The sequence below is a fragment of the Misgurnus anguillicaudatus genome, unplaced genomic scaffold (genome assembly GCF_027580225.2).
Source record: "Misgurnus anguillicaudatus unplaced genomic scaffold, ASM2758022v2 HiC_scaffold_29, whole genome shotgun sequence".
Lineage (NCBI taxonomy): Eukaryota > Metazoa > Chordata > Actinopteri > Cypriniformes > Cobitidae > Misgurnus > Misgurnus anguillicaudatus.
In genome coordinates this window covers 10,488,744-10,513,076 of record NW_027395279.1, presented here as the reverse complement: position 1 = coordinate 10,513,076, position 24,333 = coordinate 10,488,744, and the positions used below count along the sequence as shown (strand labels likewise).

The window sequence follows — 24,333 nt, the reverse complement described above, 5'->3', positions numbered from 1 at the left end:
TTTTATTTATATGGTTAGAAAAAATATAAAAACAATAAATAGCCCCAAAAAATTAATTCCAGGGGACAAATGTGGTTTCTGACCCTGATACATACCTAACCAAAAATACATATAAAGCAAGTAGTTTGCTTCAGTTGGTGGTCCTCTTGGTTAACACTCACAGATAGCAACCTACAGTTATAGACACTCTGTAGATAATAGAAAAAAAAACTAGGAATGTCAGGTTTTGTTTCTAATGAAGTTTCGCTATACCTTATATTTATTTCAAAAAAGTGATGACACTGTGTACTCAGAACTAAAGAAAGGGCGAAAGGTGAGATAAACCAAAATAATAAACCTAACATTATAATTTAAAACTATCAAACATAAAAACAGCAACTACAAGCAACAATCAGTATTCGAGAATAAAAATAAATTTTTTAATATTTTAAATGTATTATAGGCTGTCCGTAAAAACTTTAAATGACTTTTTAGATTGAATTATTAATCATATGTAAAGCTTGTACAGTATTTTTAATACTTTGATTTAAATGAAGAAAAAAACCAATATGTGAGTTTATAGTGGCATCTTTTTTTTAGAGAAAAGATTGAATCAATAAATGTACTAATACTTCATAATATTTAATGCTCATAATTCTAAGATTTTCTATATAGCAATAGGCATTATGCCTTTATTTTATCAGTGCACTGAAATAGGACTGACTGCTTAATATCACATCAAAGATGATGTCAGTTCCCCACTTAATATATAATTTATAAAGTTTAATATATAACTTTTCAAGGCTTCCCTACAAGGGCACAGATGCAACAGCAAGTTTATTTCTGAACGCTGCTTCTGTTTCAGTAAACTTCAGTGTGTTGAAATGTGTGACGGGAATCAGTTCTCCTTCCTGAAGAATTTAATTTCATTGTGTTGATTTTCTGCTTGTCTCTCGCCTGCTTTATTCAGATTAATGATGTAATACTGTTGGAATGAATGCTGACTTGATGTTTAATTGTTTGACGGGTCATATTTATATCACATAATAACATAACCTGAAGAATAAAGGATTATTATCATACTGTCTTGATCTGAAAAGTGTTAGCTTCTTATACACAACAGTTCATGTTGACTCACTGGAATCTGATCTTGATGTTGATGTAAGGGTCGTGACTATGCATCAATACGGGCCATTTTAAACATAAGGGATATACTGTGACCAAGTTTATCCCAGTTAAATAATGTACTACACCTAGTTCTAACCTTGTTTAATGTAGTCTAACCACTGGATGGAGAAATGCATTACTTTTAAATAATTTACTTTGAATTAATGTTATGTGTATTAGGTGCAATGCAACAATAATGCACATGGACAATGTCAATTTCAAGTTAACCATTAACTCTTTCCCCGCCATTGACGAGATATCTCGTCAATTAAGAGAAAACGCTTCCCCGCCAATGACGAGATATTCCGTCTTTCCGCAATACCGCTTTTATCCACCAGGTGGCGCACTTCCGCAACTTATACAACCCGGAAGTATTGCCCTCTGACAAGCTGCTGCATGTCCGTGTCTGTTTTAAAGATCGCTCTGAATGGGAACTCTATGAAAAGTCCGTCACAAAAATGGAATTATCTCTGCTTTTTGCTCAAAATGTGGTGTTTTTGCAGAAACCTACCCATATTCAAAAGCTGATTACAAAAGAACTACTCAAGGTAGGATGAAACGGTTTTTTTTGTTTGAAAGCAGAGGGTCTGTTCTTTCATTTGGTATATTGTATGTTTATATATCTGAAGAAGAACATTTTCTGGAAGGCATTAAACTTTGGTGAAAATCATGAAAAACGTTGGCGCTGGCTGGCAACTTTTTTAAAAAATGCTGGCGGTGAAAGAGTTAAATGCATGACTGTTTCACCAATGATTGTAGTCTTTGGCGAACTCTAATGATCACTTTATTAAAGCAAACTTCTCATCACATGATACTCAGCATGTGTTTTCTCAGAATAAACGCCCGATTTAACACCAATTTCACAAGTAGTTTCCCTTCCTCATCATGTATAGCTGTGCATTGCACCCGTTTCATCCTCTACGTTGACAAATAAGCAAGGTTTTATTAAAATACAGTTCTGATAAAATTATGTTTGATACAAATCATATACATGTCCATTCTGCACAATTCAAAATTAAGCCTATAACACATTATCACCTTTTTATTTACACTGTTGCACACCAAATACAATTGCTTTTGACTTTATTTCTAATTTCAATGAGTCTTTCACTATTTTAGCTGTACTTGGATCACTGTTATCTTTACAGCTGTCTATGGGTGTTAAACAATATGACCATTAAATGAAGAAAACTACAGTAAATTGTTGAAATGGACTTTTGTATGTTTCGATGTTTGCCCTCTTGGGTGCTTTTTAAATCGTATTTAAAAACACAATATCACCTAGTTATTTGCATGCATTTCACCCCAAATACAATTATTAAAGAAACTTTAAATAAGATTTAATCTGGGTCAAGGGGCGAAACATTAATGAGTGGTGGTCCCCAGCTGAAGACCCTGCAGCAAAGCCATGTGGTATGCGGCCAGGTTTAGGCCTGCCTCAGGGAAGAGGACGCCCCTGCCATGCATAGTCCTCCAGGCACCGTAGGAGGTGCGACAGGCCTAAGGCCCAGCAGAAGACCATCTCGCTGTAATGAATAAAGGCGATTTAAAATGTTTTTTTTTTTGTGGTGAAAATTATTATTAGATCTGGTGTATGAGAAATGAAATAAGGTAGTAGCATAGTTTTGTGTCTGTGCTCTTTTGCCGCATTTACACTGTCACAAAAAATCGGATTTGGTGCTCACATCTGACACAGATCGGATATTGCTGCACATGTGTAAACACAGAAAACTTACAGAGATCCGATTTTTTCATATCCGATCTGAGCCACTTCCAAATGTGGATTTTTATTGGATATATATCCGATATCCAGACATCCGAACTGCGTCTAAACACACATATCCGATTCAGCTTGATGATGACGTCAGTGTCGCACGACTTTTTGCGACGACCGTCATCATTTCGCACCTGAAGTAAGGAGGAGTTACACACCCCGGTACAGTAGGTGGCGGTATGCAACTGAACAAGTTGGTTGCGCTCCGCCAATAAAACCAGAAAGAGAGTGTGTAGTTACAGAAGAAGACAGACGCGCGGTTTTCCGAAAACATTTCAGGAGGTAATGGATGGAAGTCAGTGGAGCCAGGAGGAGGTTTCACGCCTTATAAGTTTGTGGGGAGAGGCATCAACCCAGGCAAAATTGAATGGATCATACTGAAATCGGGTTGTATATGAGGAGATATCGAGGGCCATGCATGATAATGGCTACAACTGAACCTGGCTGCAATGCCAGCGTAAAATTAAGAGTGTTAAAGGCAAATATAAAGAAATAAAAGATCACAACAATCGAAGTGGCCAGGATAGACTGACTTGCCCATTTTACGACCAGCTGGAACAAATTTTGGGCGATAAGCCTAGCTGCAGGCCCCCCGAAGTTCTCGACAGTTTTGAAGAACAAGATGTGATGACAGAAAAAGAGAATGATGATGATGATGATCATGTGGCCGAAGGTAAGTTAATCAACAATGGCCTTTACTTTAAATGTGTGATTATGTTAATGGTAGCGATATATAATTGTTTCTAAATTGTTACATCAGTCATTAGTTGGAAAAAAGGTAATATCAACGTTAGATAGCAAAATAAATTTAAGCTGATTGTAACGATTTTTAAGTATTGAAATTTGTATTGCTTACATGGTAAATCTAGGTTTTAGACTTATTTACATCATACAATAGTAAAAACTCCTCTTCTGACAAAAGATTGTCATTTAATGCTAAAAGCAATCCTTAAATGACTTTTTTTGTATCTCAGTAAATGAATTAATGCCGCGTTGCGCTGCCTAATGTAAACACGGACATCGGATATATGAGGTGTGTGTAAACAGGCAGGACAAAAAATCGGATATGGTCAAAAGATCGGATCTGTGCATTAAGATTTGAAGTGTAAATGCAGCCTTTGACACCTGTGGCATAATAAAAGCACATGTAGGCTACTTATGGTGTCAAGCTTAAACAGATCAATCTGTGCATCGCATACATGACAAACTGTGTGACAGGATTCTTAGATGTTAATAATGCCAAAGGAAAGTCCATTTAATATTCAGATGTATTCCGTTTTTTAGGAACCTTTGACCCGCCTTCTACTTTCAAATAAAAAACCCTCTTAGTCTGTTCCTCATTGGCACTCTGCAGATGTGATCTCAACATTATTTCCAACCATTTCCCCATAATTTCTTTACTGAACCATAACTTGGATACTTTGAAACTTGTTTCTCCATTCATCAAACACTGGAACAAAAATCACCTGAAGGTCCCAACATTTGAAAAAGGTTTGTTACTGTAAATGTTTTTGTCTTGCAAAAGATGCCTTGCTATGTTTGAGTTGAAAAAATACTGTATGATTGTTATGTATGTAAAAATGGTTATTTAACACAATTTTTGTCTTGCACATTTTTCACTTATATCCATACTTTATTTCCATTTGCCGTGCATCTAAGAATTCAGACTAAATCAGGATGTTGACCACTGGAGCTCTTATTCTCATTGTCGCCAGTAAAGTTGTCCTAGGATGGGTAAGACTGAATTGTTAATTGATATATTACTGTACGTTCATCATAATAGCGACAGATATTAATGTATTATTATTTTCATTTTATTGCTATAGGATTACAGACAGGCTGTTACATCCCAATCACCAATATATCTATTAAATATGTCAGAGAGTTCAGTTGATGACCGGTATTATGGTTGTAAAGAGAAGATGGCAGACCTGGTGAAGACAAAATATCTATCTGAAGAAATCACTGCTAACATATCAGGCTTTGGAACTGCTTGGATGACCAGTAAAGGAAAGATCCCTGAACCAGAAGAAAACTTAAATAGAAACCATTTAATTGCCATTCCGTGTACACTGGTCGTAGCGTATACAATCGATTCAATCAGGATGTTAGAAGTGGTAAACTAAAATACAAAAACCTGAAATACGCATGGTATTCACTTCACTTTTTATTGACAGAAGCAATACAGATTTTAAAGAAAACACAAGAGGGATGTAAATTAACTTATCGTGGTACCAGTGTTCAATTTAATGAGACTGTTCTGCACAAAGAGATTCGTTTTGGCTTTTTTGCGTCCTCCTCTCTTTTGATTGAAGAAGCAGTCGTATTTGGAAGTGAATCTTGTTTTGAAATTGAGACTTGTCATGGTGCTGCTGTGGAAATTTACTCTGAGTATTCTGATGAGAAAGAGGTGCTGATTCCCCCATATGAGACATTTAAAGTCACTGCTATCAAGAAGTATGAGTGGTGTAATACTGTGTTTGTGTTGAAGAGCTCTGGATTTAGAAGTGACTTAAACTGTGCAGTGGCATCAGCCGAGTCCCAGATATATCCCAGATGTCTGTCGCTGTGGCTGACTAGCTTTTACATCTTAATTCATTTCTCTTTTTTATATTAAATATAACTTTCACTTCTTATTGAGCCCCACACATAGCATGCAGGAAATCCTGACCATGAATTAAAAATTTATTCTCACAATTTACATGAGCATATTTTAACAGTTAGCTCACAACAGTGATGTGGTTACTTTGGGGCTGTTATGAACATGGGATCTATCATAGATCAGTACAAAGTGTGTGCAACAAAGTTTTGTATCAGAAAATATGACTTTTACAGTAGCTCCGATGCTGGCCATAGGCTTACAATTACCTTGTGGGAACTGGTTTGAAAAAAAAATAGTTAACATTATTGCACAATTCCTATAAAACTCAGTTCTAGGTTTAGTTGTGTAGACTCTAACTGCTTAAAAATAAGTAAAGTGTTTTACTTGTTCATTGTTTTTGAGAACCGGTCAGAGGTGTTTATTGCAACAGAGCATTGCTAACATTGTTTGTGTAACTTACTGTATACAGTATGTTCAATATATCACTCATGCCATGTTTGAACTTGTTAGCTAATAAGCTAATATGAGCTAATAAAATATGTCAAATCAATATTTCAATATGTCCAATTTTTTATAACTAATCATGTGGCAAGCCGTCATTCACTTCATTATCATATAAATATAATCATGTAATAAGTAAATTAAAAATACCTGTCTTTAGGAAACTAAGTAACATCCTACTGGATGCCAGGCCTGGTACTAGGTTTGCTGGACTGGGGGGGGCAGTCATGACTTTTGGGTGGGCAGCCATTTCTCAGCAAAAATGATTCATACACTAGCCTGGCTAACACCAGACCAGTCTCATAGAGAATGAAACATGGTCTGGGAACCATATGCTAATTTTTTCGTATTTGAGGCGTGGTTTAATGCCCAGAGCCGTTTATTGGGCGCTACGAATGTCTATCAAATGCGTCTGAATGGAGCTCATAGCCAATCGTTTCAATTATACCAGATGACGTATGTAGAGCGACATCAATTCAAACGTAAACGACTTTTCGGTTTGTGTGCACACATCTGAAAGCTATGCAACTAAAGTGATGGTTGTATATTGTATTAAAAAGCAACACAACTTAGTGGCACTGTGACAACTACAATACAGGCATAATGACAATATGATATTAATAAATACCACTTACCATTTATTAGTTAATTGTATTTCGTCAACGACGATGCCTAGCAGGTTGGTCCTATAAAACTCCATGGTTATCATGTCTTGCCATATTCAAACATCCTTCTTGGATATAAAACTTGGTTAACACCAAAAGTTGCTCTTTTCTTATAATAAACTTGCATTCAAAACTACTTCAAAAACTATCTAAGGCTGCATTGAAAAATAACTTTGCGTCTGCTGCCGTGTTGTAAAAAACAAAACTGCTTCAGTTTGTCGCATAGATGTCATCATCGTCTTGCTGCCCCTCCCCGTTCTATGATTGGTTCCCCTATTTCAGGGGCAAAAAAGGTCCATAGTTTCCATGCTAGATTTGTAGCGTGATTAAATTTGCATGCAAGGCAGCATGGGGAAACCCAGGCTATTCATACACTAAAATGATAAATGTTTCAATCCAATTTTATTTTGCATCTGTTTTATAATAAAGGGCCATTCATGTCCTATTGCACGTTCAAATTTCACATTCTAAATGTAGATGCCCCGCAAATGCTATAAGATATATAAATAATAATAATAATAATGATAATCATATGTTTCATGTCACTAACAGAAGACTACGGAGACAGATATATATAAAATGTAACAGAGTTTATTGAATAATAGAATATGCAGATGTAGAGATGAATGTTGTTGGTCTTCAGAGGGGAATCACAGACACACAGACACACTGGGGAAGAGATAATCCGTAAGATGATGATGATGACGATGATGATGTTCAGGAGAAGTTCTGTAAAGATATAGAAGTTAGATAGTCTGGTAATCACATAGACAGTAATGTTCTTGTGACGAGACCGGACGATGACTGTGTGTTTGTGAGTGGTATATAAAGGGAAGGCTTGATGAGAGGTGACAGGTGCAGCTGATTAGTACTCTGGTGATTGTGATCTGTGATGATGAGGGGTGTGTGTGGAAGGACCTGGCAAATCCGTGACAGTACCCCCCCCCCTGAGGGTCCGCTCCTGAGGACCCTTGAGCTCTAGGACGCCGAGGAGGACGGCCTCTGGGTCTGGGAGCAGGTTTGTCTGGATGTGCTTGATGGTAATCACTGAGGAGTTCTGGGTCAAGAATGTCATCACGAGGAACCCAGGATCTTTCCTCTGGTCCATATCCCTCCCAGTCCACCAGGTATTCAAGCCGCCCACCTCGTCGTCTGGAGTCCAGGAGCTGCCTGACGGTGTAGATGGTTTCTTCTTCATCAAGAGGGGGGGCTTCTTCACCAGGTCCTGTGGGAGGAACAGAAGTGACAGGTGAGTAAAATGGTTTCAATTGTGATACGTGGAATACGGGGTGAATCCGGTAATGTGCTGGAAGACGAAGTTGAAAGGCTACCGGATTGACCTCCTTGATGATGGTAAAGGGACCAATGTACCTGGGACTCAGCTTTTTGCAAGGTAATCTGAGACGGATGTTTTGCGTGGATAACCAAACCTTATCACCAACTTGAAAGTTCGGGGTAGGGAACCTTCTGGTATCTGCATGCTGTTGATGACGGCGGATGGCGGATTGGAGGTGATGATGAGCTGAGTCCCAGACCCTCTCGCTCTCTTGGAACCAGTGCTGCAGTGATGGTACGTCGCAGGGTTCTCCAGTCCAGGGGAACATGGGTGGTTGGTAACCGAGTACACACTGGAATGGTGTAAGACCCGTAGCATGCTGGTGTAGGGAATTTTGTGCATACTCGGCCCAGGGTAGAAACTGGCTCCAAGAGTCCTGGTGGTTATGGCAGAAGGTTCGGAGGAAGCGACCCACTTCTTGGATCTTACGTTCCGTTTGACCATTCGTTTGGGGGTGATAACCTGAAGAGAGACTCACAGTTACCTCTAACAGCTTGAAGAATTCTTTCCAGACTCGAGATATAAATTGAGGTCCTCTGTCTGAGACGATGTCTTCTGGGAGGCCAAAATATCTGAACACATGCTGGAAAAGGAGTTCTGCAGATTCCATTGCTGTTGGTAAACCCTTGAGAGGTATTAGTCGTAGCATCTTTGAAAATCGATCTACCACCACGAAAATACAGGTGTTACCTTGAGAAGGAGGAAGATTGGTGGCGAAATCCACACCTACATGTGACCATGGTCGACGAGGAACAGGAAGAGGACGTAGTTTACCATGGGGTAGATGCCTTGGGGTTTTGGCCATAGCACATTCCTTACACCCCCTCACGAACCTTCTGATGTCTTCTGCCATATTAGACCACCAGAAGCGATGTTTTAGCAGCGAGAGGGTTTGTTGGGCGCCCAGATGACCAGTACCTACAGAGTTGTGAGCTTTGGTGATGAGAGATGTCCGATGTTGCAAGGGTACATACTTTATTCCTGGAGGACAACCCGGCGGAACATTGGTGGTTTCGGGAATCTCATCTTCCTGGCTCCAATCGATGGGACACACAAAGATTTTCTCAGGAAGAATGGTTTCTGGGGGAGAGAGATCTTCATCCGCAATAAACATCCTTGACAAAGCATCGGCTTTACAATTTTTTGTTCCTGGACGATAGGAAATGATGAAATGGAAACGAGTGAAGAAGAGAGCCCACCTTGCTTGTCTTGGATTCAGTCTTTTAGCCTCACGAAGATATTGAAGATTTTTGTGATCTGTCAGCACTGTAAATGGATGACGTGCACCTTCCAGCCAATGACGCCACTCCTCTAACGCCAGCTTGATGGCCAACAGTTCCCGATCACCAATGTCATAATTCTTCTCCGCCGGGCTGAACTTGTGAGAATAGTAAGCACAAGGACGAACGTCAGATGTTTTCCCCTGCTGCTGAGACAAGACGGCTCCGACTCCTGTTGAGGATGCATCTACCTCTACAATGAAAGGTTTGTTAGGATTTGGGTGTACTAGAACGGGTGCTTCACAAAAGGTTTTCTTCAGAAATTGGAAAGCGTTAGCAGTATCTTCATTCCAAGACAGAAATTTTGGTTTACCTTTTAAGGCAGATGTCAGAGGAGTCACAATCTGGCTGAAGTTCTTTATAAATCTCCGGTAAAAGTTTGCAAAGCCCAGAAATCTTTGCAATTCTTTTACCGTCTTGGGTTGAGGCCAGTTTTTAATGGCTGCTACCTTTTCTTCGTCCATACTCACTCCGTTAGATGAGACATCATATCCCAGGAATCGTATCTGTGGTTGATGGAATTCGCATTTTTCTGCTTTGATGAAGAGTGAGTGTTGTCGAAGTCTCTGTAGTACCTCCTTGACATGTTGTACATGAGTTTTGAGGTCACTGGAATAGATAAGAATATCATCGATATAGACAATCACGAACCGATGAAGAATATCTCTGAAAATGGTATGCATGAAGTCTTGAAATACTGAAGGAGCGTTTACTAGGCCATATGGCATCACTAAATATTCCCAGTGACCAGTAGGGGTCACAAAAGCGGTCTTCCATTCATCACCGGCTCGGATTCTTATCAGATTGTAGGCACTTCTGAGATCAAGTTTGGTGAAAATGGTTGCGCCTCTGAGCTGTTCCAGTGCCGTAGGGACGAGAGGAAGAGGGTAGCGAAACTTCCGAGTGATGTTGTTCAGGCCACGGTAATCAATACAGGGTCGGAGACCGCCGTCCTTCTTGGTGACAAAGAAAAATGGAGAAGCAGCAGGGGAATTGGACGGTTGTATGTACCCTTGTTCTAAGGCCTCTGTAATGTATTTTTCCATGGCTTCCTGTTCTGGTATGGATAATGAATAAATTTTACCTTTTGGTACTGGTTCACCCGGGAGGAGGTCAATCGCACAGTCCCATGGCCGGTGAGGTGGTAGTTTGGAAGTTCTCTTGGGACAAAAGACATCTTCAAATTCCTTGTATTCTGAAGGGATGGATACAGAAACATTTTCGTTAGGACTTTCAATAGAGGTGCTGCATACCTGAAGTTTTTCACTTGGAGGAAGAGGTTTTGGAAGATTTGGGAAACATCTTGGAAAACATTGACTGCTCCAGCGTTTAATTTCTCCTGTGTCCCAAGAGAGCTCCGGATGATGTTCCATTAACCATGGGCGTCCAAGAATCACATCCGCGGTGGAATTCTCCAGGACCAGAAATTTTATCCTCTCCTGATGTAAGATTCCCACTGTCAGAGTGATTTCTCCAGATCGTTGACGGATATCGGAGCGGTTGAGGGGTTTTCCGGTGATTGACTGCACCTTTAACTTTTGCTCGATGGATTCCTTCTTGATGTGGTACTGTCTACATAACTGGGAAGAGATGAAGTTCCCGGCCGACCCTGAATCGAGGAGTGCAGATACTATAATGGAGACGTTACGGTAGGATAATTTCACCTTTGTGGTAAGAGGTGTATAAATATGCTTTTCTGGTTGGACAGTACTCACCAACGCCCGGGGTGGACGGATGGGACAATCAGCGATGAGATGTCCTTTACTGGCACAGTATAAGCATAACCCCTCTTTAATCCGACGTTGTCTCTCTGACAGTGGGATGCGGGTGGAATCCAACTGCATGGGTTCTGGTCCTGGAGGGGACGGTTCTGGTGAGCGGTAGAGTGCAAATTGAGATGGATTACAGGCAAGCATGCGATTTTCAGTTCTGATCGCTCTTTGAATAAATCGTTCAAGACCAATATTGTCATCAAACGCAGCCAGTTGTAGTCGAAGATTAGCTTTTAATCCATTACGAAAAGTAGTGATGAGGGCTCGTTCATCCCAACCACTAGCTGCCGCTAGTGTGCGAAAACGCAATGAAAACTCTGCTGCCGAATCGTTACCTTGTTTTATATTGTACAGTTCATCACAAATGGAGTTGTCACCTACTGGAAATCCAAAGACTTCCCGAAAGTGTTCACTAAAGGCTCGATAGGATTGGAGAACGGAGCCATTTTGTTCTCGGATTGAGACTGCCCAGTGTAACGCTTTTCCGGTAAGTAGAGACATGATGAAAGCGATCTTACTGCTATCTGTAGGGAAACGGTTAGGTTGCATCTCAAAGATAAGCTCACATTGTAATAAAAATCCTTTGCACTCACTCGCTTCACCAGAATATGGGCTTGGATGGGCCATGGGAACTGTATTAGCGGTAGCCTGAGGAGTAACAGTGGTCTGTTGTGTCTGTAGTAGTTCGTTGCGTAATGTATCCACCAGGTTCTGGAAAGTATCCTGTTGAGACATGGTGTTAGTTGGTTGTGGTCCGGTCTTCTGTCACTAACAGAAGACTACGGAGACAGATATATATAAAATGTAACAGAGTTTATTGAATAATAGAATATGCAGATGTAGAGATGAATGTTGTTGGTCTTCAGAGGGGAATCACAGACACACAGACACACTGGGGAAGAGATAATCCGTAAGATGATGATGATGACGATGATGATGTTCAGGAGAAGTTCTGTAAAGATATAGAAGTTAGATAGTCTGGTAATCACATAGACAGTAATGTTCTTGTGACGAGACCGGACGATGACTGTGTGTTTGTGAGTGGTATATAAAGGGAAGGCTTGATGAGAGGTGACAGGTGCAGCTGATTAGTACTCTGGTGATTGTGATCTGTGATGATGAGGGGTGTGTGTGGAAGGACCTGGCAAATCCGTGACATTTCATTTCTATAGCACCTTTCCCTTGCTTAAGGACACTTTACAAAGACAGTTATAATACAGCAAACATTATACACGGAAAGAGAATAAAGAATAGATAGATAAGTTAGATAGACAGACAGACAGAGGCAGACATTCATCTCTCTATTGACCTAAAATGAGCATCATCCACGCAAACGGTTTAAACGAAATGTTATTTTTACGTGTTGCATTCTTATCATCAATCTTTAATAATTTATCATTGTTAATTGTAACAACAATCACATGCTGTTTTAGTGTAATTACAACACTGTTCTGTAGATTAAAAAGCGTCTTTTGACAGTCTAAGGGGGCGTGCACACCAACGCTTTTACGCCCGCGGCGGCGCATGTTTTCAATTGTGTCCAATGGAAGCTCTGCGTTTTTCAAATAAGCCAGCAGCTAGCGGGTTTTTTCCACGCTGAAAACCGGCGCTCGCCATTTTTTCCGCGCCCGGCGCTGAGCGTCCAGAGTTGAAAGAAATTCAACTTTGGGAGAAAAGCTCCGCTCGTCAATGTCAGTTCTCACATGGCAGCCCAATTACAGTGGAAGAAGGGCGGGACATTACCACAGCAACCAACCGGCTCACAGCTGAAGTATCACAGCTACCAAAGCGCTCAGCTGAAGAAAGCTGGCACTCAGCTGAAAAACAGCTGGTATTCGCCGTCCTCAAGGCGTTTTCAGCCGCGTTTAAAAGTTTTGGTGTGTCCAGCCCCTAACAGCCTAAGACAAAGCTGTCAAACCACAAACAAAAACTGTTGCTTGTTCATTATCTTGTGGTAAACTGTAGAGGATCTTATGAATCAGGCATTACATTATATGGTGTCTGATCAGCCTCTCAAAACACTGAGGATGGGTGAAAAATCAGGCGCCGGTCATTGATTTAAGCATGTGATATTAGCTTGCTTTGGTATGGGCACAATGATAGATGTTTTAAAGCACCACAGAAAATATCTGTTATAAAGGGTTAACACAACCATGATAACCAGAAAACTACGATGACCCTTGCAGTAACTGGCAAACTTTTATTAATAAGGTACTGGAATATATATACTTTAGTGTAATACTATGGGCTTAGAATTGTTTCATTATTCTGAATAAATATACTATGATCCACAAATAAATATAAAGAGTTTCACAAATAATTTTTAAATCAACAAATACACAATAAGCAAACCGTAAATATATGTTACAGATTTCACAAAAAGAAATGATATTCACAAATAAATAAAATGGTATTTGCAAATAAAATTTTTTTTTACAAATATATATTTAATTGTATTTATTTGTGAATGGCTTCCTGCTCATTTGTGAATCGCGTTCTGTGCATTTGTGAATCACTGCACGCATTTGTGGGTTGCGTTCTGTGCATTTGTGGATTTGAAACATTTCTGACGTCAAGACGTGCACAAGAATCCACAAATAGGTGGACTCCGCCCACCGTCTACTCCAACCAATCGGACAACGATCTCGTGGCGCTGACCAATCGTGGCACGGTCTACCTCCAACCAATCACGTTCTGATTTACTCGCTCTCCACACTCCATCACAGTAGGTGGCGGTATGCACCCATCAAGTTGGATCGCAACCCGCCATAAAACCTAAAGAAGAAGAAGAACTCCGATTCCTCACATGCACATGCACGATTACCATGGCGGATCGGGAGGACACCCGACAGGTGAGTGGTGTTAATCGTTTTGACAAGCTAAGTTTGTTGGTTAAACAAAATTAAACAAGGTTGATGCTATGTTCGTGTTTGTTATATTCAGTGTGTGTACATTTTTAAAAGCCTGGTAATTACTACTAGTTGTTCACGTAAATGTGTAAAAGTAATGTTGATTGTGACAGTAGCTTACAGTTCGTGCAGTACTGTATAAAGATTGTATGACTGTTTGTGCAGGACCTTTCTGCACAAGTGGAAAGCGCGGCTCGGGCTTTAGTGCAGATAATTGCAAGGGATCTAACTCCGGGCCGCCCCACATCCAATCCCCCACAGGCACATATGCCCTCTCCCTCTGTTTCTTTGCCCTTATCCAACCTCCCTTCAGATGCTAGAGTGAATCAGGCTCTGAAAAGGTTTGGCCCATACATAGGACAACACTTTTCTTGTATTAAGTGCATTTCCCACCTAAACAGCTTTCACCGACCCTCACAAACTTATAACCTACTAATTGTTGTTTTGGCTTATATATTTAGGCAGTTTCCTGCAATGTTTACTTCCAATGGTGACCAGTCAAGAGGGAAAGGAAAAAGACGGTTTGTTTCACAGCCAACACACACGGTTCCACGGATCAAAACAACGGAACTACAAATTTATGTTTTATCTGAACCTGCTGCTTCAAACATGCCCAAATACACACCAAATGGTTCAGAAGAGCTTGTGCTGGCACATGCTGGACTTGGCAAGAGGCTTGTCTCATTTAAAGATTCTGACAAACATGATGAGGTAAGATGACGTAACCTATCTTAAACAGTTGATCTGTGTTTTTATTTTGCTAAGTAGGCAAGAAAAGATGCATACACTTGCTATAGTTTTTGTTTCTAATGGCATATATAAGAATACAATTTTAATAGTAGTCTAAACGTTTTAGATTTGTAATAAGGCTATGCTATACATTTTAAATAACCTTATCTAGACTAGACATTACAATTAATCATTACATTAATAAAAAAATACATCCATCGTTAATAAAGCAATGTCACATGAACAGTGTTTTGGATTTAGCTTGGGATATGATGTGCTCCAAACACACTTTGCCTCTGACATGAACATTTCAACAAGCAATAGTAATGTTTTGTTATTAAATAATTCAGTGTAATTGAACAAATCTTTTGAGTAAGCTAAATATTTATTAATACCCACTAGTCATTTACAGAAAAGGTGAAAACCACTAACTGTACAATATTTATTTTGTTTATTAGATTTTTGATCAGTTGGAGAATGAGTTTCCAAAGTTAAAAAGTCTGAAGAGAAGCTGGATGTTTTACAAAGCCACTGGTACTGATTTTATTTACATTGTGAATGATTTACAAGATAAGATAATTATCTAAATCAGTGTTTCCCAATCCTGCCCTATGTGGCACCCCTCCCAATGATGTTTTAGATCTCTACTTCTATGATAAACCTTATTTAGTTCATCAGCTGCCTCCCAGAATGTTAAGATGTCTCTCTAATAAACACATTAACATCCTGGCAGTGGTGCAACAAAGTACCGGATTGGGAAACAATTTTCTGAATAATACAACTTTTAATGCTGGTTGCCTGTTATTCATATTTAATTCATATTCCTGTTCAAAAAGGTGGAAGCGGACGCCGAAAACTCTCCATGATTCTGACAGATACGGAGGGCTACACAATGCGGGCACTAAAATCTGCCTCCAACAATGGAAAAAATGTGCTTTACGTGGTTCCAATCCAGGAAGCACTTTCCACGGATCCTCTGCCCTATGATGCTCCAGAATTCTGTAAAATGCCCCAAGCCAACTGTGTGTCTTGTGGCCAAAAAATGCCCCTTCAGATGTTGGCCTTACACGCAGAGGAATGTTCTGTAAGTTATTTTATACTGAATTTAAAATGTTCTTGCATTTACTGTTTTTTTCATGCAATCAAAAAGCATTATAAATAATGAATCCAATTTATGAAATAGAAATCTGAGTCTGAGATTTTTGAAGATGATGCTCTTCCTGAAGAAGATGTTCAGGTCACAGATGCTGAAGAGTCACTTGGGGTAATTATTATTTTACATTTCCCGATAAACATGTTGAGTGCATTACCTTTTCCTAAATGGTTACATTTGTTTTCTAGACTTGCCCCATTTGCCAGACAGCGATTCTGAATGATTTACTCCAGACCCATGTGAATTTATGCATTGACAGGTTGTAATACTAGCATTTGTTCCAAACCATAGAATAATCAAAAACTTAATAACTGAGAGTCACTTTGTTTTTGAAAAAAATAATTAGTTCAAGAGATGACACAAATGGCGGACCCTCTCAGACTGAGGAGCTTCCTGGACCATCATCAGCAGTGGCATCATTTGGATCCTTGGAGAGCTACAACTCTGAAGAGGCGAGAACTAGTTCGCCAGGTAACCTTTGAAAAGGGTGACAATTATCATTCTATGCTTGCATGTAAATGAAAAGGGGCATAGCTATTCATGTTCATGAGAGAATTGCTAATCTGATTATTTTATTTTATTATTATTTTTTTTTGTTAGCAGAATGGATGAGGATTTTAGATCCATGCATGGCATCTGTGGTGTTCTGCAGGAATTTGCGGAGGCAGCATAGCAATGAAAAGCCACTGCGTTTTTATTTGGATTTGAAAGAGAGTCCTGAAGACCAAGACAGAGCCATATTATCTTTCTATAAGGCCAAGGGAGTCAACTGGGCTGCTCCACTAAAGTGTATATTACAAGGTATATTAGCAGATTCATAGATTTGGTCATTTCTCTGTGGTTTTTCTGTTTTACATTTGTTTGAATGTTTTTTCATATATTCTTTAGTAATATGTTCTTGCATAAATTCTCTTAACATATATTTTATAGGAGATGCTGCCATTGGGGATGGGGTCAATAGACATCTCCTGAGTATGGCTATTGAGAAGTTGAGGACTGGGTTTTCTCTTAATTTCGGTATTCATGATGTTATTTGAATTGTTTTTAATTTCAAAGTCTAAATCTATGATAAAAGGTAAAAAAATTCACAATACAATTAAAATCTTTTTCAGGTATAGCAGATGTAACACTCCTGTTTGAGGGTGAACAAGATCACCTTGTTCCATGCTGCAGTCAAACTCTGCTTGATAGTGACTTATTTGTCGTTGCTGGGCGCATGATTGGCCACTCATTTCTTCACGGTGGCCCTTTGCTATCTGGAATTAGTTCAGCCATAATTCATGTGTTGATGGGTGGCTCCATTGAGACTGCAGAGATTAAACTAGAGGATTGTCCAGATTTTGATCAGAGGCGTACTATCCAATTGGTATGTGCTAAATTTAACATTTATTTGATTACTGTAATATGTGTGTGTGTGTAGACTTTAAAAAGAGATTCAATTATTGTTTTTCTTATTTACAGTACACTGAATAGATGATAATTATCTGATATTGAGGTTTTGTGATTAACAAAAAGTAAAGAATCATAATTGTACACTTTCTAAATGTTGTTAAATGTAAGATGTTTTTATTAGCTGCAAGGTAATCGTAACCTTTCTGAAGAGGAAAAGGAGGAAGTCACCAGACTCGCTGTGTCATGGGACCTTCCTGGGTTTTCTGAACAACACCGGAAATGGCTGTTCAATAGGTTACTGCAACATGCTGTAAGTGTCTTAATCTTTTAATAATATCCATTTTATTTCTTACCTTTTACTTTTGTTTGGACTGTTCATTGACATTAGACACATTGCTGTTCCTAAGTCAGATTCACTAAATCCCAGATATGTGTAAAGATTTGAGATATGTAAGTGTACTTTCCTGTAGGTTTTGGATAGGACTAAATGTCAAGTAAAGCAGCTGAGACGTGGAATCAAAGAAACTAAGATTTGGTCATTGATTACAGCGCGAGAAGATGCAATTAAAACTGTCTTCCCAAGGGCAAGTGAAGTTCAGTATGGCTCAGAGGTATATACTTTACCTGATTAGACATAGGTTCTATCTCTCATGCAGTGAGTTTAATTGTTACATTTGTTTTGTAGGTCATTCTTCAACACATTACTTGGCCTGTTGCCAATTCTGATGACGAAGATGACGACAATGACGGTTTCCGTCCTGAGATTGTCGCTCGTCAAATTGCATTTCTTCGTGAATATATTCAAATGGGTAAAAGGGCCTTTCTCCATTTTTTTTATAGCTTTTAAATTACTTTCCAAATCAAGTTGGCTACAGTCAGTTAATATTTTTTGTATTAAGTGCTGTAAAGTAATTAACACTGTTGATTGTATGACTTTAAAACTTACAACAGTATGGTTTAATGTGTTAAGTTACAGAGGTGTGTTTATATGCATTTTGTAATTATGTACACAGCCTCCTTCGACCAGCTGCAGAAGCTCATGTCATTTTGGACTGGATGGGAGGTTCCATCCAACAGCCTGCAGGTTAAAGTATGCAAGGGAAGATTCTTCAAGGCCTCCACCTGCAGCAGGACCCTAATGCTTCCTGCTGACATACTAACAATGGATGAGTTTTCTTCTACTTTGCAAGCTTGTGCAAACACATCATCTACTGGATTTGGACTGGTTTAAAACTTTTAGAAAGGTTCTGATGTTATACTACTAAATAATTGAGTGTTATTTCAAAAGAAATAGTTCACATTGCTTGCTGTTGCAAAACCACTGACTTTTATTGCACATCTTTAACATGTTCAAATAATAGATGCAGTGAGCTTTAATGTTTAAAGAACACGCATACAGAAACGATCTGTTACTGTACTGTTTAAGGTACATAAAATTCAAAATAAGCACTTTAATTGCAATGTTGTTCAAATAAAGTAAAACATTGTTTTGTTCAAGTGTTTGATATACATGTATATATCACATGTTCTAGCTAACCTTCAACCAAATTCTGTACAAATGTGAGAGTCTGAAGGTATATGTCTACTCCAAATAAATTAGACTCCTGGAGTGGGTCAATCTGTGATGTAAGCTGCTCAATTTGCTCATTTGTGAGTTGCAACATATGCATTGCAGGCACATTGACTCCGAAGTGGTCCTCTTCAGAGTCTCCACTTTCTTGTTCAACTGCAGCAGAGTCTGAAAGCTGTGTCTATGTGTGAACAAAAGTTAGTAATATTAACATTCTTAAACCATAAAAATTCAATTAGTTAGTTACATTGACAACTGAATGGTGTCCCCTAACTACAGTTGGGAAAATAAAAAATAAAACCAGAAATATGTAGTAATGCATTTAATTACCTCAGGATCACTTATTGGATTCTGATACTGCCCGACCTCCCATAGCTGATTTGGGGTCAGGTTGTTCTCTGTCCTCAGGGAATGGTTATCCCAAGCATCTCTGAAAGTATCCAGGCTGGCCTGTATGCGTGGTAAAAAAACATAATGACAGCAAAAGAGGTGGGTGTAGTTGCTTATATCAAGATATCCACAGTCCTCAAGATGATGTAGAATGTCATAATACACTCCAGTGGCACACATTCGAACATCCCGCCAAAGGCGCTCAACCCTGGTAAAACACAGTATACAAATAATAAATTACTGACATAACATATTCAGAATCTCTAAAATAGGTGAAATTGTAGTGCCTAGGAACTGTATGGTGAGTAGCAATGATTAATTTACCTCTGATTGTGCACACTCTTTCCAGCAATGAAGCTGGCATTCTCTGTTCCCCGTGTTGTAAACATCAGTCGCGCCACTCCTACATTTTCTCCCCCGTGATCTCCTCGTACTCTGTGAATAATAAAAGAAACTGTATGAATCTTGATGCCAAAAAAACTCATACTCTGGCCCTACCATCTATTCTCCAACACACAATAGTGACATTCCTCAAGCTCTTTATATTATGATTTGTGTTTGTTATAAGCATCAAAAACCTTACTGGTTTGAAGAGGCAAAATGGTAGATTATGTATAAAATTTAGGGGCAGTTTCCCAGACAGGGTTTATCCTAATCCCAGACAAATATGCATGTTTCAGCTGCCTTAATTTGAAAACATCTTGCACTTATATATAAGTGCCATAGTTTTGTCTCATGATGCACACCAGTATTGTTTTTTGTAAGGTTTGTTTGTAAAAACTACTTAAATGTCCTAATATTAAGGCCTAGTCCTTGATTAACCTAAACCCTTTCCGGGAAACTGCCTGTGAAATTTGTTGATTATATAAAACCTTACCTCAGGGGAAAACCAAACTCTTCAACTGCCTCTTTGAAAAACCGAAGCATTGTTTCAGAGCGATTGTTGTCTGCTATCCGTAAAAACATGATCTGAAAAATTCCAAGATACGTTATTTTTACAGTCAGAAAAGGTACAAAAGCTGTCATGGGGGGGGGGGTACTGTTTTAAAAAGTACACCTTTGCACCTAAAGAGTCCAAGAAATGACTTTGATTACTACCATGTCAGCAAACATTGGAATTTCAGAGGACTTGTTTAAAGGTTTGATGGACTTGGATTCTCTTATTCAGCAGCACAAAGAATCCCAGCAGATGGCAACTGTGGTGGAGGTTGAAAGACCAGAAGGATGTGGATGTCCAAGAATGCACATTTCAGAGGACACGTTAATCTACTTTATGAAGCTTGGATTATCTCAGGAAAGCATTAGTAAAATTTTCGGTGTGTCTCGTGCAACTCTCTATTGTCGGATGAGAGTGTGTAACGTTTCATTTGTACCAATTGTATATATGTACATAAATAGTATATTATTATTATTAAAGAGTACCACCCCAGTGACAGCTTTTGTAACATTTTTTCTGACAGTGCTCCTAGCACAAATTTTATAAAACACATTTACTCTGCAGTTTGGATGTCTTACCTTTCTTGAATATCCATCCACACCCCCAGAGACAACCATGTTGTATCTAATTAAGGGAGAACAAATTAGAGCATATTACAAAACAATTAGAATTTTACATGAAAATTAAATTCGGAGTTAAAGCTAACATTACCTTATGAGCTTATGGTTTGTATCAATATGATAAAGATACTTGGGATATGGAACAGAATAAGTTCTCCGGGCAACACAACCAAGTTGGGACATTCGTGAGAGAACACCAAGACCATCAACACGACGCATGGAGGCGTATATTCTGTCCCACTGCACTCTGTAGCCTTTGGCAAAGAGGGCCCCCCTGACAACCCTGTACCCTATGTTTGGCATAGTACTTTTGATTTCAGATACCAGGAAATCAAGCTCTTCATCAGTGCAATTACTGTAGAGGGATGAAACTGAGATGTTACATTCTCTCATCCGACGATAGAGAGTTGTACGAGACACACCTAAAATTTTACTAATGCTTTGCTGTGACAATCCAAGCTTCATAAAGTACATTAATTTGTCCTCTGATATGTGCATTCTTGGACGTCCACATCCTTCTGGTCTTTCAATCTCCACCACAGTTGCCATCTGCTGGGATTCTTTGTGCTGCTGAATAAGAGAATCCAAGTCCATCAAACCTCTGACCAAGTCCTCTGAAATTCCAATGTTTGCTGACATGGCAGTAATCAAAGTCATTTCTTGACGACAAACAAATTGCAAATATTCAACGTCCAGAGGTGGATGTTCCAAGGCATAAGTCACTCTAGAAAGTAGTCTTTGAAGAACTTGTTGTCTCACAGAGTCCTACAGTGCATTCACACAAACACATGACAGTTATTAAATGACAAAATATGAACAACTGGTAAACATAACAAAATTAGCATACACACAAAGATATGAAATTAGACATATTTTAAAAATATAATAACTTATGTTAAGAGATTCTTGAGTTTTTTTTTACTCAATGCTTTTATAATTGTCTTATTAATTAGGACGACACGTTGATGTATACATCACACATAGTGTTGCCAACCACAGCAAAGAAAAGCAAGTTATAATTTTGGTTCTTTATAGAAAAATAAGATACAGTAAAATATTTACTTCTCAAATACCACTATAGAATTGATTCCAGGACAAAATCTGCTGTTAAGTGAATGTTGTCGTTTTTGATGTCTGTTGTTGGGGCGATTCTACATTATATTAAACAGTTCGCATATCTTGAGGCACAGCATATTTATCTTTTCGAGATATGCTTTTAATATCACAACCAGTAATGTTGTATTTTATACGCTGATCTGATTATGTGTTCAACGATTAACACCACTCACCTGTCGGGTGTCCTCCCGATCCGCCATGGTAATCGTGCATGTGAGATATGTATCTATGGTGAGGAATCGGAGTTCTTCTTCTTCTTTAGGTTTTATGGCGGGTTGCGATCCAACTTGATGGGTGCATACCGCCACCTACTGTGATGGAGTGTGAAGAGCGAGTAAATCAGAACGTGATTGGTTGGAGGTAGACCGTGCCACGATTGGTCAGCGCCACGAGATCGTTGTCCGATTGGTTGGAGTAGACGGTGGGCGGAGTCCACCTATTTGTGGATTCTTGTGCACGTCTTGACGTTAGAAATGTTTCAAATCCACAAATGCACAGAACGCAACCCACAAATGCGTGCAGTGATTCACAAGTGCACAGAACGTGATTCACAAATGAGCAGGAAGCCATTCACAAATAAATACAATTAAATAAATATTTGTAAAAAAAAAAATTTATTTGCAAATACCATTTTATTTATTTGTGAATATCATTTCTTTTTGTGAAATCTGTAACATATATTTACGGTTTGCTTATTGTGTATTTGTTGATTTAAAAATTATTTGTGAAACTCTTTATATTTATTTGTGGATCATAGTATATTTATTCAGAATAATGAAACAATTCTAAGCCCATATAATACTTTCGAATAACTAGGTTTAAAACAGATGTTAAAATGACTAAAAGGTATTTTTTGAAAGAAAAAAATACACCTCAAAAACCTTTTCCTTCCTTTTTAGTCAATGTGTCATGCTGAACCTGTATGTTTATCTTCTTGTTAACCATAGTCTCTCACTATTCTCATCACATGATATCCAACATACAGTACTTATTCTCATCACAGGCTTTCTGATCATTTAACAACACTTTATTTTAAGAAATGTTTCGATTATAAATATTTAACCCCATATCAAACATGCTCTCTAGAAGAACAAAATAACTTTTGTTTATGCAAAATGTTTAGGTTTGTAATGCAAAACTATTTATACATTTGCTCCTGCAGCTGAGCTAAAAATATTGAATGACACTGGATTTCTTGCAACATTTACCGTTAACCTTAATCATTAAATGTACAATTATGCATTAATAATTAAAATTAGTTCCACTGCTGCCATTAAGAGTGACAGACGCTATTCTTTCTAAATTTAAATCAGTGTTAGCCTACAGACGATGGTTATTGTGTGAACTGGCTCGTCTTATTATCAAAATGCACATACAGTATCTGTCTTGTTCTTCTTTTAAGCCATTATTACCCCTTACAAATGTCTGACCAATTTTCACATTTGCTCCTCTCCTTTAAAACCACCAAAAATTAGGATTTTGATGAGCTGAATTTGTATAGAATGTGTAATTGATAACTTTTTAACAGTGTACCCCCCTCCAGGAAAACTCCTACACTATAATAAGTCATTAATTTATGTTAGATTATGATAAGTTAGTAATGATGTACCCCCTTAAGTAAAGTCATGACCTAATCATACATTAACAAATCATGAATTTATGTTAGTTTATGAGTAGTTAACGATGAGTTAGTAATGATGTGCCCCCTCAAGTAAAGTCATGACCCAATCATACAATAACAAATCATGAATTTATGTTAGTTTATGAGTAGTTAACGATGAGTTACTAATGATGTGCCCCCTCAAGTAAAGTCATGACCTAATCATATTATAACAAATCATGAATTTATGTTAGTTTATTAGTAGTTAACGATGAGTTAGTAATGATGTGCCCCCTCAAGTAAAGTCATGACCTAATCATACCATAACAAATCATGAACTATATTAGTTTATGAGTAGATACGCATCTAAGTTTGCTGCAGATATAAGTTACCCAGTGGCGGAGGCAGAAAGTGTTTTTGATGTGTGGGCATCCATATATCTGCGGGCCAGAAAAATTCACATAATTTTTTTTAACTTGCGTTAATTGGGAGGATAAAATGACTGTTTTTTTCTGTCAGTTTTGTACATTTTAAGATGGAATTATGTTATTCAATCTAACTGTATTACGATCGGCGGTCTCTCAAACAGAAGGTTGCATCCTCCAGAGGTCGGATATGCAGGCTGCATATGTCATTAAGCCTGGTTTATTTAAGTTAAATAAGCATTACATTCGCAAGTCATAAGCATATTACAACGATTTACGTTGAACTATTTAAGCATTAAGCATTTATTTAGCTAACCGCCCGTGGCTTACCTAAGCACTGGTTCTGAAACATAGAGGACCCAGAAGCAAAAAATTCAACACTGCTTTATTGAAAATCAACTTAACCGTCCAGTCGG

General features: G+C 38.5%; 3 protein-coding genes and 1 pseudogene across 3 annotated transcripts; 3 read left to right on the top strand and 1 right to left on the bottom strand.

Annotated features, from left to right (window-relative positions):
- The first annotated feature begins 4,218 nt into the window (after nucleotides 1-4,218).
- Nucleotides 4,219-5,984, top strand: LOC141362812 (GPI-linked NAD(P)(+)--arginine ADP-ribosyltransferase 1-like; annotated as a pseudogene).
- A 7,346-nt stretch (nucleotides 5,985-13,330) lies between these two features.
- LOC141362811 (uncharacterized) lies at nucleotides 13,331-16,190 on the top strand. The gene is made up of 7 exons (XM_073865062.1): nucleotides 13,331-13,928; nucleotides 14,151-14,326; nucleotides 14,447-14,696; nucleotides 15,173-15,248; nucleotides 15,551-15,798; nucleotides 15,898-15,978; nucleotides 16,056-16,190. The coding sequence occupies exons 1-7, from the start codon at nucleotides 13,902-13,904 to the stop codon at nucleotides 16,131-16,133; spliced, it is 936 nt and encodes a 311-aa protein (XP_073721163.1). The 5' UTR covers nucleotides 13,331-13,901; the 3' UTR covers nucleotides 16,134-16,190.
- Nucleotides 16,191-16,213: 23 nt separating this feature from the next.
- LOC141362810 (uncharacterized) lies at nucleotides 16,214-18,571 on the top strand. The gene is made up of 8 exons (XM_073865061.1): nucleotides 16,214-16,338; nucleotides 16,468-16,668; nucleotides 16,798-16,884; nucleotides 16,980-17,233; nucleotides 17,441-17,569; nucleotides 17,730-17,870; nucleotides 17,945-18,068; nucleotides 18,273-18,571. Exons 2-8 carry the CDS (start codon nucleotides 16,476-16,478, stop codon nucleotides 18,488-18,490), a joined length of 1,146 nt encoding a protein of 381 aa, XP_073721162.1. The 5' UTR covers nucleotides 16,214-16,338; nucleotides 16,468-16,475; the 3' UTR covers nucleotides 18,491-18,571.
- Nucleotides 18,572-18,786: 215 nt separating this feature from the next.
- On the bottom strand, nucleotides 18,787-22,663 carry LOC129425952 (uncharacterized). The gene is made up of 7 exons (XM_073865060.1): nucleotides 22,066-22,663; nucleotides 20,868-21,541; nucleotides 20,735-20,780; nucleotides 20,097-20,188; nucleotides 19,544-19,654; nucleotides 19,160-19,427; nucleotides 18,787-19,010 (listed from the first exon to the last, which is right to left on the bottom strand). The coding sequence occupies exons 1-7, from the start codon at nucleotides 22,090-22,092 to the stop codon at nucleotides 18,792-18,794; spliced, it is 1,437 nt and encodes a 478-aa protein (XP_073721161.1). The 5' UTR covers nucleotides 22,093-22,663; the 3' UTR covers nucleotides 18,787-18,791.
- Between the last annotated feature and the right edge of the window lie 1,670 nt (nucleotides 22,664-24,333).

What these genes read in the sequence shown, in the direction of transcription:
- LOC141362811 (XM_073865062.1), top strand. Translation starts at nt 13,902, where the DNA reads ATGGCGGATCGGGAGGACACCCGACAG. An exon ending in TACACGCAGAGGAATGTTCT is followed by an intron (nt 15,799 to 15,897) that starts GTAAGTTATTTT and finishes TTTATGAAATAG; the next exon opens with AAATCTGAGTCTGAGATTTT. An exon ending in ATGCTGAAGAGTCACTTGGG is followed by an intron (nt 15,979 to 16,055) that starts GTAATTATTATT and finishes TTTGTTTTCTAG; the next exon opens with ACTTGCCCCATTTGCCAGAC.
- LOC141362810 (XM_073865061.1), top strand. Translation starts at nt 16,476, where the DNA reads ATGAGGATTTTAGATCCATGCATGGCATCTGTGGTGTTCTGCAGGAAT. An exon ending in ACTAAAGTGTATATTACAAG is followed by an intron (nt 16,669 to 16,797) that starts GTATATTAGCAG and finishes TATATTTTATAG; the next exon opens with GAGATGCTGCCATTGGGGAT. An exon ending in TCGTGAATATATTCAAATGG is followed by an intron (nt 18,069 to 18,272) that starts GTAAAAGGGCCT and finishes TTATGTACACAG; the next exon opens with CCTCCTTCGACCAGCTGCAG.
- LOC129425952 (XM_073865060.1), bottom strand. Translation starts at nt 22,092, where the DNA reads ATGGCGGATCGGGAGGACACCCGACAG. An exon ending in GAGTTTGGTTTTCCCCTGAG is followed by an intron (nt 19,655 to 20,096) that starts GTAAGGTTTTAT and finishes TATTATTCACAG; the next exon opens with AGTACGAGGAGATCACGGGG. An exon ending in AAGAGTGTGCACAATCAGAG is followed by an intron (nt 19,428 to 19,543) that starts GTAAATTAATCA and finishes GTGTTTTACCAG; the next exon opens with GGTTGAGCGCCTTTGGCGGG.